We start from the raw sequence: 16231 nt of genomic DNA, 5'->3' as shown, positions 1-16231 counted from the left end.
AAAAGGCAGAGGGAGACTAATGTGAACAGATGATACAGCTGGTTGTCTGATTCACAGATTTTTCTATTATAAGATATGAGGCAATATCCTTAATATGTTACTTTATCAGTATATTTCATCATACATACTTTTTCTTGACAATAATCTTGATAAGAGGTCCACTGTCTAAAGAGTCAAGAGATTGATTTTATTACTTAATAATTCATGGAACTTCCCCCCAAATCTGATATTATACCCTTGATCCATGTTAGTCATGTTTATTTTGTAGTTGAGCAGTAGTAAAAGATCTACAGATAATGATTTGATAATGATGAATGAAAATTATGGTTTTCATAATAATAAAATCAGTGTCAAATTAGATGTAACTCTTTTCAAGGTATCATAATATTCTAATATGTTCTAATCAGAATTATCACCTACCACACAGAAACAAAAATACACTTTACTAAGTTGTAACAAAAAAGAGACCACTGAAATCATGCACATTATAGACTTAAAGTTGAAAAAAACCCCTAAGGTCTGAAGATACAATTCTGATTTATTTTCATATTTTTGCCAATATGGATACACTGTTTCTCTTCATCCTGAATTTCTTAAAAGAAAAATGATACTCCATCTTCATTGTTACTTGGCCTACACCTTGCATTATTGCATTTACTTTTCCCCTAAGGCTTACAATTCAATTTTGAGAAGTTCAGCCAGAGTGAGATATTATAACCTAACTTTTGGTAGAAAAAGAAAATTTTACAGTTTCATAATATGGTTAGTAGCAATAGGCCATCCTCAGATGAGTACTTTGTTTTGCAATTTAGACCTGAAACCTGAATGCTGTTAGTGACATAGTTTCTATCCTGGACTTCATTTATTTTTCTGAGACCTGGTTTTGAAGGCCAACTGTGACACAATATACTTCCCTGTAGATCTCCTGCAATATATTGTTCCCAGAATAATTTTTTTTTCTTTCTCTATCTTGTATCACAGGCAGCAAGTGGAATCCAGTGATTCCTGTGTATTCATTACTACCTGACCCCATAGGCTTTCATCCTAAAGGCATGCATTTAGATAAAAGGAGAAAGTAAAGTCTCATGAACAAATCTAACTAGATAAATGAGAAAAGCCTCGTGTAAGAGCACTAGAAAGTAGTTACAATATTGATATAATCTGGAATTATGAATTAATCATCTTGTTGGGGTCAACTGAGCAGAAACATGCAAGTGAATGGGGTTGTAAGATCTGAAAGTTCTACCGTAATTCCAGGAGTAATGGGATAGTCCATCTATTTTTCCCTAGTCTGAGGTGGTTTTTCATGATAGAGCTCTGGTTATGTTGATGTTACTTAGAGTAAAGCATCTAAGATTTAGGTCATTTTTGGTGTCAACTCTCTATTTCTTAAGTAAAAAGAGCAGAGATATTAATCACAACTAATTCAGAATCCCCAAAGAGAAGGCACATTTTCACATGCCATAAAACTATAAATATGCTTATCTACTTTTGACTTTCCTTCCATTTAAACTCACTTTAGTCCAGAAGATAACTTCAAGACATCTTTACTTGGTTGACCAACCACCATCTACTGAAGACTAATATGACAAGACTAAATTTTAGTCAGTTTGCATAACCCTTCTGAATATGTAATCTTAAAATCTGATCAGTTGTATTCTACCTGTAACTCAGGCCTATAGCTTTGGGCTTATTTCTGACACCTCTTGATTATCTACACCACGGAGTTCATTCTATTGCCAAATCCATTCATTCATTACAGAGGCTGTGTGGGATTTGAAAGCAGCATCTCTGCACTCTAACTTTGGTGTTCTACTTTAAGAGCTAAAGACTAGGTAGAGTTCTGTGGGTGGCTGACATTTTGTCCACTATCATTTTGTCCTCAACTCACTCTCTGTTACTATGCATGTCTCTCTTTTTTCCTGATGAATGTGTAGCACAGCTAAAGTCAAAAAAGTGCTTCATTGATCTTGGTGTCTACCTGATACCCAGAACTATGCTGTGAACATAGTATGTTATTTTAAAAGTGTGATAAATCCTATTCAACATGTTTTGGGTCTGTGCATATTTCTCTCTACTCCAAAACTGAGGTCTTTGTACAGGCCACAAATCACTGATGAACTTGTACAACTGACTCCTAGTTAATGATCCTTAATTTATGCTACATGTTGTTGGCAGAGGCATTTAGCAGAGTTGTTGACTTGAGAATATCCTCTTCCTCCTTGCAACTATCAGAATGTCACCCAATGAATCAGATAGAAACTATTGAGCACAGTCTTTAGGGCAATAGACTCACTATATTTTTGACTCTTCTTCTCATCCTCTCTTCCATACCAATCATAAAAACATACTCATCATCTGAATGCAAAGCTTAATTGTTGCAATTGTTTATTCTTAGATACTATCTTATCACATTTCTCCTCTTGTCCTGATATCTTTGGTTCTTATTATATTTTATTAATTATCTCACTGTGTATGTACTTGTGCTAGCTCTAGAAAATACAGAAAACTAAGGAGGTGAGGTGTGAGAAGAGAAAGGAGGTAAATGATGGAATAGTTGTGATTTGTCCACAGTTGAAACTTCTGAAGCAACAGAAAAAGAGGACTGAGTGAAAGATCTTGAACCTGCTTCATTCTGAATAAGGTAAAAGAATGTGACATGGGTGCAATGGAAAGAATTTGAGTAGATGATGGTGTTAGCTAGTGTGTGTGTGTGTGTGTGTGTGTGTGTGTGTGTGTGTGTGTGTGTGTGTTTGTGCATGTGCCTATCTGTGTGCATGCTCTGGCCTAATGCTGTCCTGGATATATCTTAAAGATATTTTAGCCCTATATATTTGAAAGGGATGCTGGAGAAGCCCCAGGTCATATGTGGAGTTCTCTATCATAGCTAATTTTTAATAAAGTGGTATTCAGAGCATTTGCTATTAAAAAGACTCAAGTGATTCTGTAGCTCTGTAGTCTATAAGGAGGGAGGAGAGGAGTAGAGAGTAAGAATTAACACTTTATGAACTACACATAATCATTACTACCTTTATACTTTTAAACTGATTGAATATTTGGACTAGTCACTTTCCTCCTTATGGTGTCTTTGAATCCCATGAACACTTGCAAGTCAGACAAACTGATGCCCGTCAGTCCTTAGCTCAAATTCCTTCTCCAAAAAACTTGGTCTGAATGTCAACACGATTCATCACCACACACTATTTCACTTCAACCAACCATTTGTGCCATACTTTAGGATTCTAAAGCTGATCTTGTACCTCATTTGGTTCACTGAGTGCTTAAAAGGTGGCGATGGTGATGGTGTGTGTGTGTATTCTATTGGGAGTTATTTCATGTTTGTGAAATATTAATTCAAGGTTGAAGAGAACAGCACATTGGCAAAACAGGTGGCCACTGAGTTTTGAGGGTGGAAAAACCCTTAGACTAAAATAAAAATCTTCTCCATTGGCATTTATTTTCCATCATTAGACACTGATTATTTTAGATTACAATGCAAATAGCATTAGGATTGGGGTAATAATAATACTAGATAATGGACTAACTTATTGTCATTAGGATACCAATGCCCTAATAGGCAGAAGTAAAGATACATGTTAGATCAGGGAGAGGAGAAGAAGAGAAAGCTACCTGGAGAGGAGAAATGATAGTAGGGTTCTACCTGAAAAGGAGTGAAAGCCCTAGGTGTTGAGGGAGCATAGAACCAAAGTGAGAATAGACGAAGAGGTGGAAGAAGTTGACTACATTTTGCCTACTTTACATTTTTAGCTTAGTCCCGAGAGGTTATAAAAGATGAGTTTTACTTAGTAGAACTTAATAAAGTAGAACTACAAGAATGAGGAGAGAATGATAGAAATCTGCCTTTAAGCAGCATTCCTGTGCAATTACTAAAATCATATATTAATGTATTAAGTTTTATTAAATACTTACCTATTTAAAAAATCCTGAGAAGAGACAATGTCCTGAACTGTATAGATTTTTCAAAGAGAAAAAAAGAAAATTATTATTTGTTCTTATCTTTCCCAAGCTATTTGTAAAACAGCAATTAACATATATGTTATCAGGTTTTTATTCTCTGTTATTACTGCTTTGTTTCAAACCTCAAGGTACTCCTCAGGAAGTATAGAATGTACCTTAAAATCTTGAACCTTTCCTACATGTCCAGCTTAATTTCTGGTCACTGTTTTTCAAATATTCTGTGCTCCAGAGGTGTACAACAACTTGAAATCCCCAAAATATAGCATGTTTTTCACACCTCAAGGTCTTTGCTCTTTCTTTGTCTGGAATTTTAGTATCCCTCTTTCAAACTTCTCATCCTTTAGGATTTATTCAGCTCATGTCACCTCCTCCAGAGAGCCTTCCTTGAAATCCACCTAAGCCCATCCTCTGTTAATGCTACTGAAGCATCTTATACATACTTCTATTATAAGACATCCTGTGCTGTATTGTAATTACTAGTTTACAGTGTCAGGCACATTGTAAATAGGATTTATTTGTTTAATGAATTCTTTAATGTATTTACTTGTTCAATGTTTAGTCTGCATATCATTGATCTCTTCCCACTCAAATGCTATCTAAAATGTTTGTATGCCATCTAGTTTTAAAATTTTAGTAAATATTTTTGAATAATTATACTAAAGTCTTCATTAATATGTCCATAAGAATCCTGGAATGGTATGTCAATTATGCATCTACATGATTAAATTAAAATCTTAAAATAATGCTCTGAATAATAAAATAGTATCACTGATTAGGGCCTAGGTCATGGTCAAGGTGATTTACTATTTATTTTTCTCCAAATAAATGTAAAGTACATAGTGAGTAATCAATAAATCCCAATGAGCATGACTAGGAGTGTATCACAGTGGTAGAGCACTTACCTAGTGTGTGTGAGAGGCTCTGGGTTGATTCTTAGCAATGATTTTTTTCAACACTCTTTAAAAATGTTCTACTTAAATTGTATGTACCCTTGAGTTTCTTTGTGTATGAGTATGTTTTTGTGAATGTTCAGTTTTGGAAAGGAAGGGGCTGAAATTAATAGTGTATAAACATGAGAAATGAAATGTGAAGATCCTTTGTAATCCTCCATAAGGAAAAGGTCAATTCTCTTCCTTTTGAGGGTGAGTGGGACTTAGTGACTTGCTTCTAATGAATGGTACATGGTGGTAGTGATGGTGTGCAACTTTTGAAACTAGGGTCATATAGTGTATTGTAGCTTAAGCCCCTTCTCTTGTATCTCCTCTTCTGGGGGAAGCAAGCTACTCAAGAAATCCTATGGAGAGGTCTACATGGTGAGGAATTGAGACCTCCTGCCAGTGACCATCAGAGACTTGAGCCCTCTTGCCGAGAGTCCTATAAATGAACCACCTTGGAAGTGAATCCTTCAGTTCCAGTCAGGTCTTCACATGACTGTCTTTGCATGACTGTAACAGTTCTGGATGATATATCTTGACTATAAGTAAATTCATGAGAGACTTTGAATCCGAACCATCTAGCAAAGTTGCTCCCATATTTCTGACTACAGAAACTGTGAGGTAATAAATATTTGTTCTTACAAGCTTCCAATTAGGGAGCAATTTGTTATTCAGCAAAAAAAAAGATATCTAGTGAATTTCTTAAAGAAAAAGAACTCTATGATTTCCAGCAATGGGGAGAATTAAATATCCTGAAGAGCCTAAATGTATAAAACCTGTTAGAGATGCAATGGGAATTTGGTGGAAATGCAACTGGAGAACTTTAATACACATCTTTGATGGCTGGACATATCTAGTTGACAGTAAGAAAAGATATTCTAGTACACAAAAAGTTCAGTAAAGACATCAAATAATTGAATAATAGAAACAATAAGTATAATTTAATACTCATTTAGAGTCCTACATCTTTCAAATAGAGAATATACATTTTTGGTTTGTCTATGGAACACATTAAAATATCAATCACAGGGCTGGGGTTGTGGCTCAGTAGTAGAGTGCTTGCCTGGCATGTGTGAGGCACTGGGTTCGATCCTCAGCACCACATAAAAATAAATAAATAAAATAAAGGTATATGTCCATCTACAATTAAAATATTTAAAAAAATATCAATCACATATTTGGCCACAAGAAAACCTTAACAACTTCAAGATGGTAGAGATTTACAGGCTATACTCTCTGAACCTAGTTTCAAAAATATGACCTTAAATACTAATTACTTAGTAATTAAGAAACTATTGTGGGTAACTTTTAAACCAAGAGGGAATTAAAAGGAGAAAAGTATAACCTATCTAAATGAGAGTACATTAAATAACTATAGAAAAAACCCACAAGTTGTTCCTCTAGGCTTTGCTATAAAGTATTCTTTCATTGCTTCTCCCATGATTCCAGACCAGCTTCTATAACTGCCTATATGACTGTTCCACTTAGATGTCCTACTTTGATACCCACATGCACCTCAAACTCAGTATATTCAAAGTTGACTTAACTCTTCTTCTTTCCAACTTGTTCCTCTTTCTGTATTATCTAATGAATGGCACCACTATCTTCACTATCCATTTAGTTGCCCAATCTAGAAATCTGAGAGTTGTCTTTAATTCCTTATCTCCCTTATTTAATTGGGAACCAAGTCATCCATTCATCCCCCATAGTCAAATCTGGGCCCAGCTCTCCAGTCTTACTGCCATTGCCTTCATTGAGAACATATTTCTTGCCTTGACTACTTGTAATAACCTCTTTAATTGTGATAAGAAGCAGCATGGTATTATGATTAGGATTGGTTGAATCAGACAGATTGGATCTTTTTGATTCAATCAATCTGGGTTAAAATTCTGGCTTTGCCATATACAAAGTGACTTTGGTAAGATAGTTTACCACTCTGAGACTTAACTTACTTATATGTAGAATGGTAGATAAAAATGTTTCTGACCTAAATAAGTTACCAGAAGTGTTAAGTGAGAGGCTATAAAGGGTATAGCATGGTACATAGCAAGTGTTAAATAATTGCCATTATTATTTTTATTGTTTCCTTGACTTCATACTTTTCTAATTCCATTTTTACTCTTTTGCAATGACAAATTCTGACCATTTTATGTCCCTGGTGATATTCTTCAATAGCTATCCTTAGATAATAGGATAGATGGCAAATATTTGCCATGGCCTACCAGAATCTTAATGATCCAGTTTTATCTATCAGTCAAGCTTCATCTTCCACAACTTTCTACCTTTAATTTTTAGCCAAAACAATTATTTCCTAGAAGGTTATCTCTATCATTTTTCTGTGTAGAAAATTCTTTCTCAACCTTCAAGTCTCAGCTCAATTATGGCTTCCTCTACAAAACTTCCTGTATTTCCCTATACTTCCACTGGACTTTATACATACCTCCATTGTACACTCATCATATTGAGTTGTGATTATTGATATAATTGTTCCCCCCTAAACTGTAAAATCCAAAGGTAGAGACCATGGCTTTATTACTTTGTATGTTAAATAATTATCACAGCACTTGACATGTAGCAGAAACTCAATAAATGTCAATTAAATGATTGGGAGATTTACTTAAAAATTATTGCTTATGTTTACCTGGATCATAGTTGTTACTTGATTTCTTATAATTTTTTTCATTCAAATCATCATTCGTTATCTACATATGGCATAAGAAAATATAAACAATGAAACAAAATTTACCCCCAAAGAACTTTTAAAGGATTTGAACATTGTTGACTATTTTTCATATTAAAGATCCAAAAATTGAAAAAAAATATTTTAAGAACTTATTTAAAAGTCTATTTAGAATAAATATGTATGCCTTATTATGGGTCATATTACATATATTATTACTGAAGAACTCAAGATAACTAAAAAAAATGTAGTGATCAACATGGAAGACAATCAACTGAACAGCTAAAAAGAGTATGTGTGGTTTTTGAATGAAGCTAATCATAGGAGAAGTGTATTCAAAGAGCTGGAAGGCAGAGACCAGGTTATCTGCACACTTGGAATGTGACTCTTTGACTTGGCCAAGAATTCTACTTGCTTGGGTAATTATATGGGGAGATAAATCCAACAAAGTAGATCTTGTTTTTTTTTTTTTCTCTAGGTCTGAGAGCTGAACACAAGCTATCAGAAATACATTTCCTGATTCCAGTGGGATGGGAGAAATAAATTGGAAAATAGTTACATTCTAATTTAATAAAAGAATTCATGATACTTTTCAAAATAAATGAGATGTTTGTGACCATTTGATATACTCATATTGTCCAACATATTTCAAAGTCTCTTTTAAAAACTGATGATATAAATTTGTTTATTGATATTTTTAGGTAAAGTATGTTATATTACTTTTGTAATCCATGTTATACTGAAGGACACTTTTTTTTCTGGCTCTAGCTAGAAGCTAGTAAAAAATTAATTTCCTATATGCAATTGCTAAACTATCTCCAGGTAGTAAGTTTCTTTCTTTAGATACCAAGTATAGTGATTATGGATGTTGACATAGTAGCATAGTGCCCATAGACAATAGGTGCTTCATTAATGTGTGTTTATACAGAGAAGCTTATTATGGCCAATACCTGACTTTTTAACCATTATATATGTGTATCTGTCATTTACTATGCATTTAACATAGGTTATAGCAAACAATACCACTTTCTACTTTAGTTATGTAGAATTCATTTGTGAAGACCACAATGAGTTTCCTGCATGATGACATCTCTCTCAAGTCATGTTAATTTTTAGAGCTGAAGAAGTAGTTAACACAGTGATAATGGAGCTAAGAATGTGATATGCATTTGATTTCTATAACAACAACTGGAAGCCCCCAGTGACAATCTATGTTGTGACCATAGGCTACACTGTGAATATCTGCTGTTACCTTTCCAACATTAAATGACTGGGCACTGGTGACAAAGGGGACAGAGTAAGACAATATGGCTGTCTCTGCACACCCATTACCACTTGAAGAGTAGTGATTCATCCTCAATTTGATGCTTCCTTTGCAGGGAACAGGTACCTTAAAGTTCTGGTAACCCACCAGTTAGGAAGCCTATAACCTAAGGGTTATTAAGTGGAAACACTTATTTCTGGTGATTACTATTATGAATTAAGGCAAATATAACATTCAAGTTTTGGATCTAAACAAGTTTAAAATCTCAGGCTCACTACTTTTTTTTGCCAGCTTACAAATTGTTATTGATATGGCCTACATTTGCTGTATGGCAACATGAACATAACTGATAGCTATGAATGTCAGTAGACTGAAGCAGCCCAGGACTGTTACTGGGGTTCCTATTTCAATTTTTATAAAATCTTACTATGGATTGGTTAACTACAGGGAATAAGGATATTCTAAATTATCACTTAATTAAAGAAAATTTTATACCAATTGTTAATCATAATTTCATACCTTATTTGTTCTGTTTGCATCTGGTACAAAAGAGGTACTACTTACCTCTTGTGTTAGAATATCCAGTATAGACTGTCTGGAGATAGATGTTGATTTGTCAGAAAAAACTGGAGTAAGAGCCAAGGCACTGTTTACTTCTGGGGGACAGAAGAGGTACTGTTAATTACTAGAAAATGGTATAGTTCTCCTTGCTGTGTTGACATTATGTCTAGAATTATTATAGTCAAGAATGTATTTATTGATGCAAGTTGAGGCAGATCCAAGGATAAGATGACTTGATGACTTTCTGAATTCTTCAGCCCTATAAACTTCTACTGGCTCACCACTGCCTCAAGGACAAGCCTGAACTCCCCAATCTATGACCCAAACTTCCTTTACCAGCTTAATACCCCTTCACCCCCACTGTCAGAATGACCTATTTTTTCACTTTATGCAATAAACAAGGGGGAAACACGAGGATTTTCTTTTTTATTTGTTCTTTGTAGATATACATGACAGTAGAATATATTTGGACATATTAATACATGCACAGAGTATAACTTATTCTAATTAGGATTCTATTCTTGTGGTTGTACATGATGTGGAGTTTCACTGTAGTATATGCATATATGAACATAGGAAAGTTATGTCCAATATATCCCACTTTTTTTCATATTCCTATACCCCTTCCCTTCCCTTCATTCCCCTTTGTCTAATTCATTGAACTTGTATTCTCATCCCCCCACCATTTGTTTGTTAGAATCCACATATCAGAGAGAACATTTGACCTTTGGTTTTTTTGAGATTGGCTTGTTTCACTTAGCATGATAGTCTCCAGATCCATCCATTTACTGGCAAAAGTCATAAAGGCATTCTTTTTATGGCTGAGTAATATTCCATTGTGTATATATGCCACATTTTCTTTATCCACTGATCTGTTGAAGGGCTTTTAGTTGGTTCCATAGCTTAGCTATTGGGAACACTGAGGTCTTTCAAGTTGAGTAATTATATACCCAAAGCTGTCTTTCAGGAAGATTACATTCACAGTAACATATAGGATAGGTTAAAAGCGTAGGTCAAAAGGAAGAAGAAGAGATTGGGAGAAATTTATTGCAATAATTAATGTCAGGGTGACACGAATAGGAAGGAAAAGGAGGTTGTGAGAAAGCTTAAGGAGTATATTAGAATGTAAAACTTTGGGGATGTAGAATATGAGCAATAGAAAACAGTCAAAAATAAGTCAGGTTTTGTGCCTGGATAACAATGGGAGGAACAGAGGACAGGGATTGGGTTGACTGGGGGTTGATAGATGTGGCTTTGTTTATATTAGATTTGAGGGGCTTGATGGCCACCCATGTGATTTCCTAATGTTCTTGATAGGTGTGTGTGTGTGTGTGTGTGTGTGTATGTGTGTGTGTTTATGTGTGTAGAATATACATGGGAATACATGGGAAGCTTTTGCAGAAGCTGGTAGATATTTGGTTAAACTCTAGTCTAGCCCTGGGGAAATGGAAAACAGCATGCATTAATATGAGAAAGGATGACAGTAGAGGATTCTCTGCACTGGAACTCCCAAATCACAGTGTAATATGTCAAGAAATTGCTTCACCTATCTCTACTGTGGCCAGCCACAGTGGAGACTCTAACTTCTTTACACTTTGCAACCCCAAAGAACCTATTCACCCAGGAATTACTAAAAAATATAAATTAGTAACATTTATAATTATGGATAATTTTTAATCTTCATGTACTAAAATAAACACACATTTTTAAACCTTTATTTCATTTTTATGTGGTGCTGAGTATCAAATCCAGTGCCTCACATGTTAGGTGAGTGCTTTGCCTCTGAGCCACAACCCAAGCCCCAAGCACACATTTTATAATCAGAAAAAAGCATAACTTGAATACAAAAAATTAAGCATTGAACTGAAAAAATAACAAGTTATGGATATTGTCCATTTTCTTACCTTTATCATCTAAAGACTGTGATGTTTCAGTTGTTTCTATATCATCCTGTATGATATAACATTCAAGAGAAAACATTAAAGTAATTAAGCTTCTAAGAGACTTTTGCCTACTCTAAAGCAAACAAATTAACACAGTACCCTTTCCCCCATCCCTATCTCTCTCCTGAGCACTGATCTCAATGCTAATACATACTATCAACTTTCTTCTTACTAACACTCGTGGGTTATCTTAACTAGTTAGAACTAAACTAGTTCAAAATGAAGACCTATACCTGTGTGCCCCATCCTTCTAAGCTTGCTTCTCCTCTATTCCACGTTTTGGTTAAAGCTTGAAAATCCACCCAGTAATCCATTCTAAAAAGCTGAGAGTTGTTCTATGTATTTCAAATAAGGACAATTCAATCCAATCTACTGCTTATTGAACACAATGCATGAAAATGAAATGTGATACAATAATTTCTGACTAAAGAAGATTATCACCTAGTAGAACAAATACGATATATTTTATACATAGTGTATAATATATATATATATATATATATATATATATATATATATATATATATATAAGTTCTGAGATTGAAGTAAGCCTGGGCACTATGGAATCACAGAGACAGACATCTCATTAATGTAAATCTATATACAAAAGTTGAATCAATATCATCATCACCATCATTATCTCCTTCACTCTAGATCCATACATCTATTGATTAACCAATTCCTGACACAGTTTAACTCTGAAATATCTTCAGTCTGTGGTCTCTTGTTAACACTAATAGCCACTGCCTTAATTTGAGTCCTTATATTACATTTTTGGGGTACTGGGGATTGAACCTAGGGGTGCTTTTCCACTAAGCTACAATCCCAGCTCTTGCTATTTTGAGACAGGGTTTCACTAAGTTGCTTAGGGTTTTGCTAAATTGCTGAGACTGGCCTCAAACTTGCAATCCTCCTGCATCAGCCTCCCGAGTGTCTGTGGTTACAGGTATGCACATAGTACTTGGCTAAGCACTTAAATTTTTATCTGGATTATTTCAGTAGACTTGAAACTATCTTTCCCCTAATCTCTTCTTTTTACCATCTCTTTCACACACTGAAACTAGATTATCTTTTTAGAATCCAAACCATTCTCTTTTGGGGGGATGGGTACTGCAGATTGAACCCAATGGTGCTTCACCACTTGAGCCACATCCCTAGCCACTTTTATTTTTTATTTTGAGACAGAGTCTAAGTTTGCTAAGGACCTCGCTAAATTGCTGAGACTCGTCTCAAACTTGCAACCCTCCTGTCTCAGCCTCCTGAGTCACAGAGATTACAGACGTACACCACTGCACCCAGAAAATCATTCTTTTTTTTTCATCCCTACTAAAACACCTTCAGTGTCTCCCTATTACTGAGAGGATAAACACATACTTCAGGAAGGTGTATAAAGAAGGCTTTGACTTCAATTTACCTTTTCAGCCTCATCTCCTGCACTTCCCTGGCTATGGTGGATAATACCTCTTTGTTTTCCCTTGCACTTTAATTTCTGTCTGCAATATTGCCTCATTATATCCTCAGATGTATTCATCTGAAAAATTCAAGACTGACATTTCAAGACAATTTGATTAAACTTTCCTTTAATAAAGCCTTTTTAGACCTCTTTAGGCAGGATCACTCTCTAAAGTGTTCCCAGAGTATTTTGTACAAAACTTTCCTCTCATTTATTACAAGATCTTTTATTTATGACTTATTCTTAGGTGGTGACTATGTCCTTTCCATTTTTGTATGGTATGTCACTCACATTTTCCCTTTTCTTTCAAGCTTAGCATGGGACCTTGCCCACAGTAGGTTCTCAATAAATGTTAGCTGTCATCATTTTCATCATTATCATCTTAATCATCAAGTGTTTAAGTTCATTTCTTCTAAACTTTCATGGTTCACATAGCGTGAAACTAACTCAGCACCTTTGCCAGGAAGAGGTTTAAGATTCCATGATCTTGAAATCAGAAAGTACCAAGCCAGGGGCTATTCATCAAAATAAAAATTAATGACAAATACTGATGATCAATATAAAACATATGAATCATATAACTTTTCACCTTTTTTTCTGTTGTGTTATTCTGTACATCCTTCTCAGGATAAAATGAAGTTGCTGATTTTTTAACAGAAATCTTGTTATTGATTGGAAAATGGTGAACTGATTCTAAAAGTAAATGAAAGGCAAAATACAAAATTTGTAAATGACTTTATTGAATATGATCACTTACACATATTTAAAATGTTAAATTTGTTTAGTTTTAATATATGTATAAGCCCATGAAATCATTACCACAGTCAAGGTAACAAGCATTTCCATTGCACCCCAAATTTTAAAATGCTCCTTTATAATTAATAGTTTTCTCTACCTCTGTACCCCAGGTAACCACTAATCTTTTTGTTGTTATATATTGATTTCCATTGCAGAGTATTTTACATAAATGGAATAAAATAGGATCTATTTTTTTCCTGACTTCTTTAATTCAGCATATTTTTTGAGATTCATCAACATTGATGCCTATATTAGTAGTTTATTCCTATTTATTATTATTATTTTTATTGAATAGTAGTCTACATTATGTATGTACAGAGTTTATCCATTTACCTATTAAAGAGAATTTAGGTTGTTTCCAGTTTGGGGCTATTATAAGAAATGCTGTTGTGAACATTGGCATACAAGTCTGTGTGCACACATATTTTTGCTTCTTTGGGTACACACCTTTTGAAATGGCTGAATCACAGGGTAGATATAAGATTAAGTTAAGTTGCCAAGCTGTTTTCCACAGTGATTGTACCATTTTATATTCCCACCAACAACGTAAGACAGTTCTAGTTTTTCTAGGTCTTGAAAATACTTGGTATGATCAGTTATTTAAATTCTAGTCATTTTTACTAGGTATGTGATTTGATTTACATTTCCCTAATACCTTACAATGTTGAACAGATATTCATGTGCTTATTTCCTATCTTATGTCTTCTTCAGCAAAATGTCTGTTCATGCCTTTTGTCCATTTTTGTTAGAGTTTGTATGATATATATTGTATATATTTATATTCTACATCTTTTTACAATGAACATGCCATCAACATACAGGACTGGAGACCATGTTTTTCTGTGCTTGCATTTTGGGGCTTCACAGATGTAAACATACATTATGCAACAGGACTACTGTTTCAGAAAATTTATATCATTATTTTCTCATTTTTGACTCCTTAAGTACATTTTACCCTTGTCTTCTGGGGCATCTTTCTTTGAAGTTGGAGATAGGGATGGAGTATTGAATTTGTAACATGAAAAATACCATGATAAATATCAAAGTAGCATTCATCACCTGTCATCTAAAAGTAGGGTGATATAGGGACAGTATGCCTTGGGAGCCATGTACATGTCTCTGGAATTTTCCAAAGTTTTATTTTCATTTTTTTTTTGTGTAGCAATAGATTGGAAAACTTAACTCAGAAAAATTCTCCTGTAGTGTTGTGGTTTGGATCTTAAATGTTCCCCCTAAAGCTCATGTATTGAAAACTTGGTCCTCAGTTGATGGCATTATTGTGTGGTGGAAACTTGAGGAATTGAAGCCTATCTAGAGGAAGTTAGATCATTGGAGGCATGCCCATGAAGGACATATTGGGACCCTGTTGGACCATTCCTCTCTCTCTCTCTTTTTGCTTCTCAGCTGCTATGAGGTAAGTAGTTTCCTTCATCCATGATGTATTGCCCCACCAAAGTGCTGGGGCTATGTGACCATGGACTGTAACTTCAAAATATTTGGCCATAAAAAATCTTCCATCTTTTTGTTAATCTTAGGTATTTTGGTCACAGCTATGGAAAGCTGGCTAATACATGTAGTACACTGGAAATACCCTTGCTCACAATTAAGAGTTATCTGGGGTCAGAAGGAAGGGGGATATGACTTAGGGAAAATTACCAAAGAAATATCACTTTTTTATAGTAGCACAGAGGTGGTCAGCAAATGGAGGGGTGGTTGGACAGAGAAGCTGGAGAACAAAGGAAAAAGAATAGCTTCCTACATGGCTTATGCTGGGCTTTGGTTAGCTTAGATAAGTGAAATTAACTTGGAAAGCAAACAAGAGGCACTACTGCTCCACTCTCCATTTAAGGACTCTAAAAAGAGATCTGTTAAGTTATCCCTATCCTTGTTGCCTTTTTCTCGCTTAGTTCTTTGGGGTCAGGCATAGCAAGTTTCTCTCTGAAGTGTTGCTTTCTTAAGCTATTCTTGGCTCCCATGCAGTGTGGACATGGCCCAGAAAAGGTTGAGATTCTAGCTGGGGAGCTTGTGAGCAAGGAGGCACTATGGGAGAGGTGAGAAAACTCTACCCCAATTGTTTTGGGACAGCCAGACAGGATGGGGGAGATGGAAAAGCCAGAGAACCCTCCTAAAGTCCAGAGAGACCAGAATATTAGGTCATTAGTTGGCAGCAGACTTCAACTATGAATGCCAATAGGCCAAGCACTTTCAGAGTAGAGATAGGAACATCTTTCTGAGAATCCAGGGAGGCAGAGCACATTTCATCCAAGCATCCTGACTCTGTTTGTCTTTATGAGGTCATGGAAGCCAGTGCTTCACTCAAATTCATGTGAATATGAAGCACCTAGGGATGTTTTTAAAATGCAGATCTTGACTTAGTAGGTCTAGGGTGGGGATTGGGAATCTTCATTTATAATAAGTTCTTGGTGATGCTCATGCTACTAACATTTAGAAGAGTAAAAACATAAGACTTATTTTTTGTCTCAGACATCTGGACACCACCTTTGGGAAAGAAGTAGAGAGATGGGGAGGGTCCCTGAAAGTCTGAGCAATTTGGGGGGCCCCACGATGGTAGAATCTAGAGGAATATTCTCAAGAAGTCAATCACTGAGCCAGAAAACA

At 35.2% G+C, this 16231-nt stretch overlaps 1 protein-coding gene across 1 annotated transcript in view; it reads right to left on the bottom strand.

The window, feature by feature from the left end:
• The window catches only part of LOC120889419 (fibrous sheath-interacting protein 2-like), an 89049-nt gene that overhangs the window by 35712 nt on the left and 37106 nt on the right, over positions 1 to 16231 (bottom strand). The window contains exons 9-12 of the mRNA XM_078034212.1: positions 13404 to 13507; positions 11323 to 11368; positions 9422 to 9513; positions 7555 to 7615 (exon numbers count right to left, since the gene is read on the bottom strand). Coding sequence (XP_077890338.1) covers positions 7555 to 7615; positions 9422 to 9513; positions 11323 to 11368; positions 13404 to 13507 — 303 coding nt within the window. The remainder of the gene's footprint in view (positions 1 to 7554; positions 7616 to 9421; positions 9514 to 11322; positions 11369 to 13403; positions 13508 to 16231) is intronic.

This window comes from Ictidomys tridecemlineatus, chromosome X (assembly GCF_052094955.1).
Source record: "Ictidomys tridecemlineatus isolate mIctTri1 chromosome X, mIctTri1.hap1, whole genome shotgun sequence".
Lineage (NCBI taxonomy): Eukaryota > Metazoa > Chordata > Mammalia > Rodentia > Sciuridae > Ictidomys > Ictidomys tridecemlineatus.
This window is presented reverse-complemented; position numbering and strand designations above follow the sequence as displayed.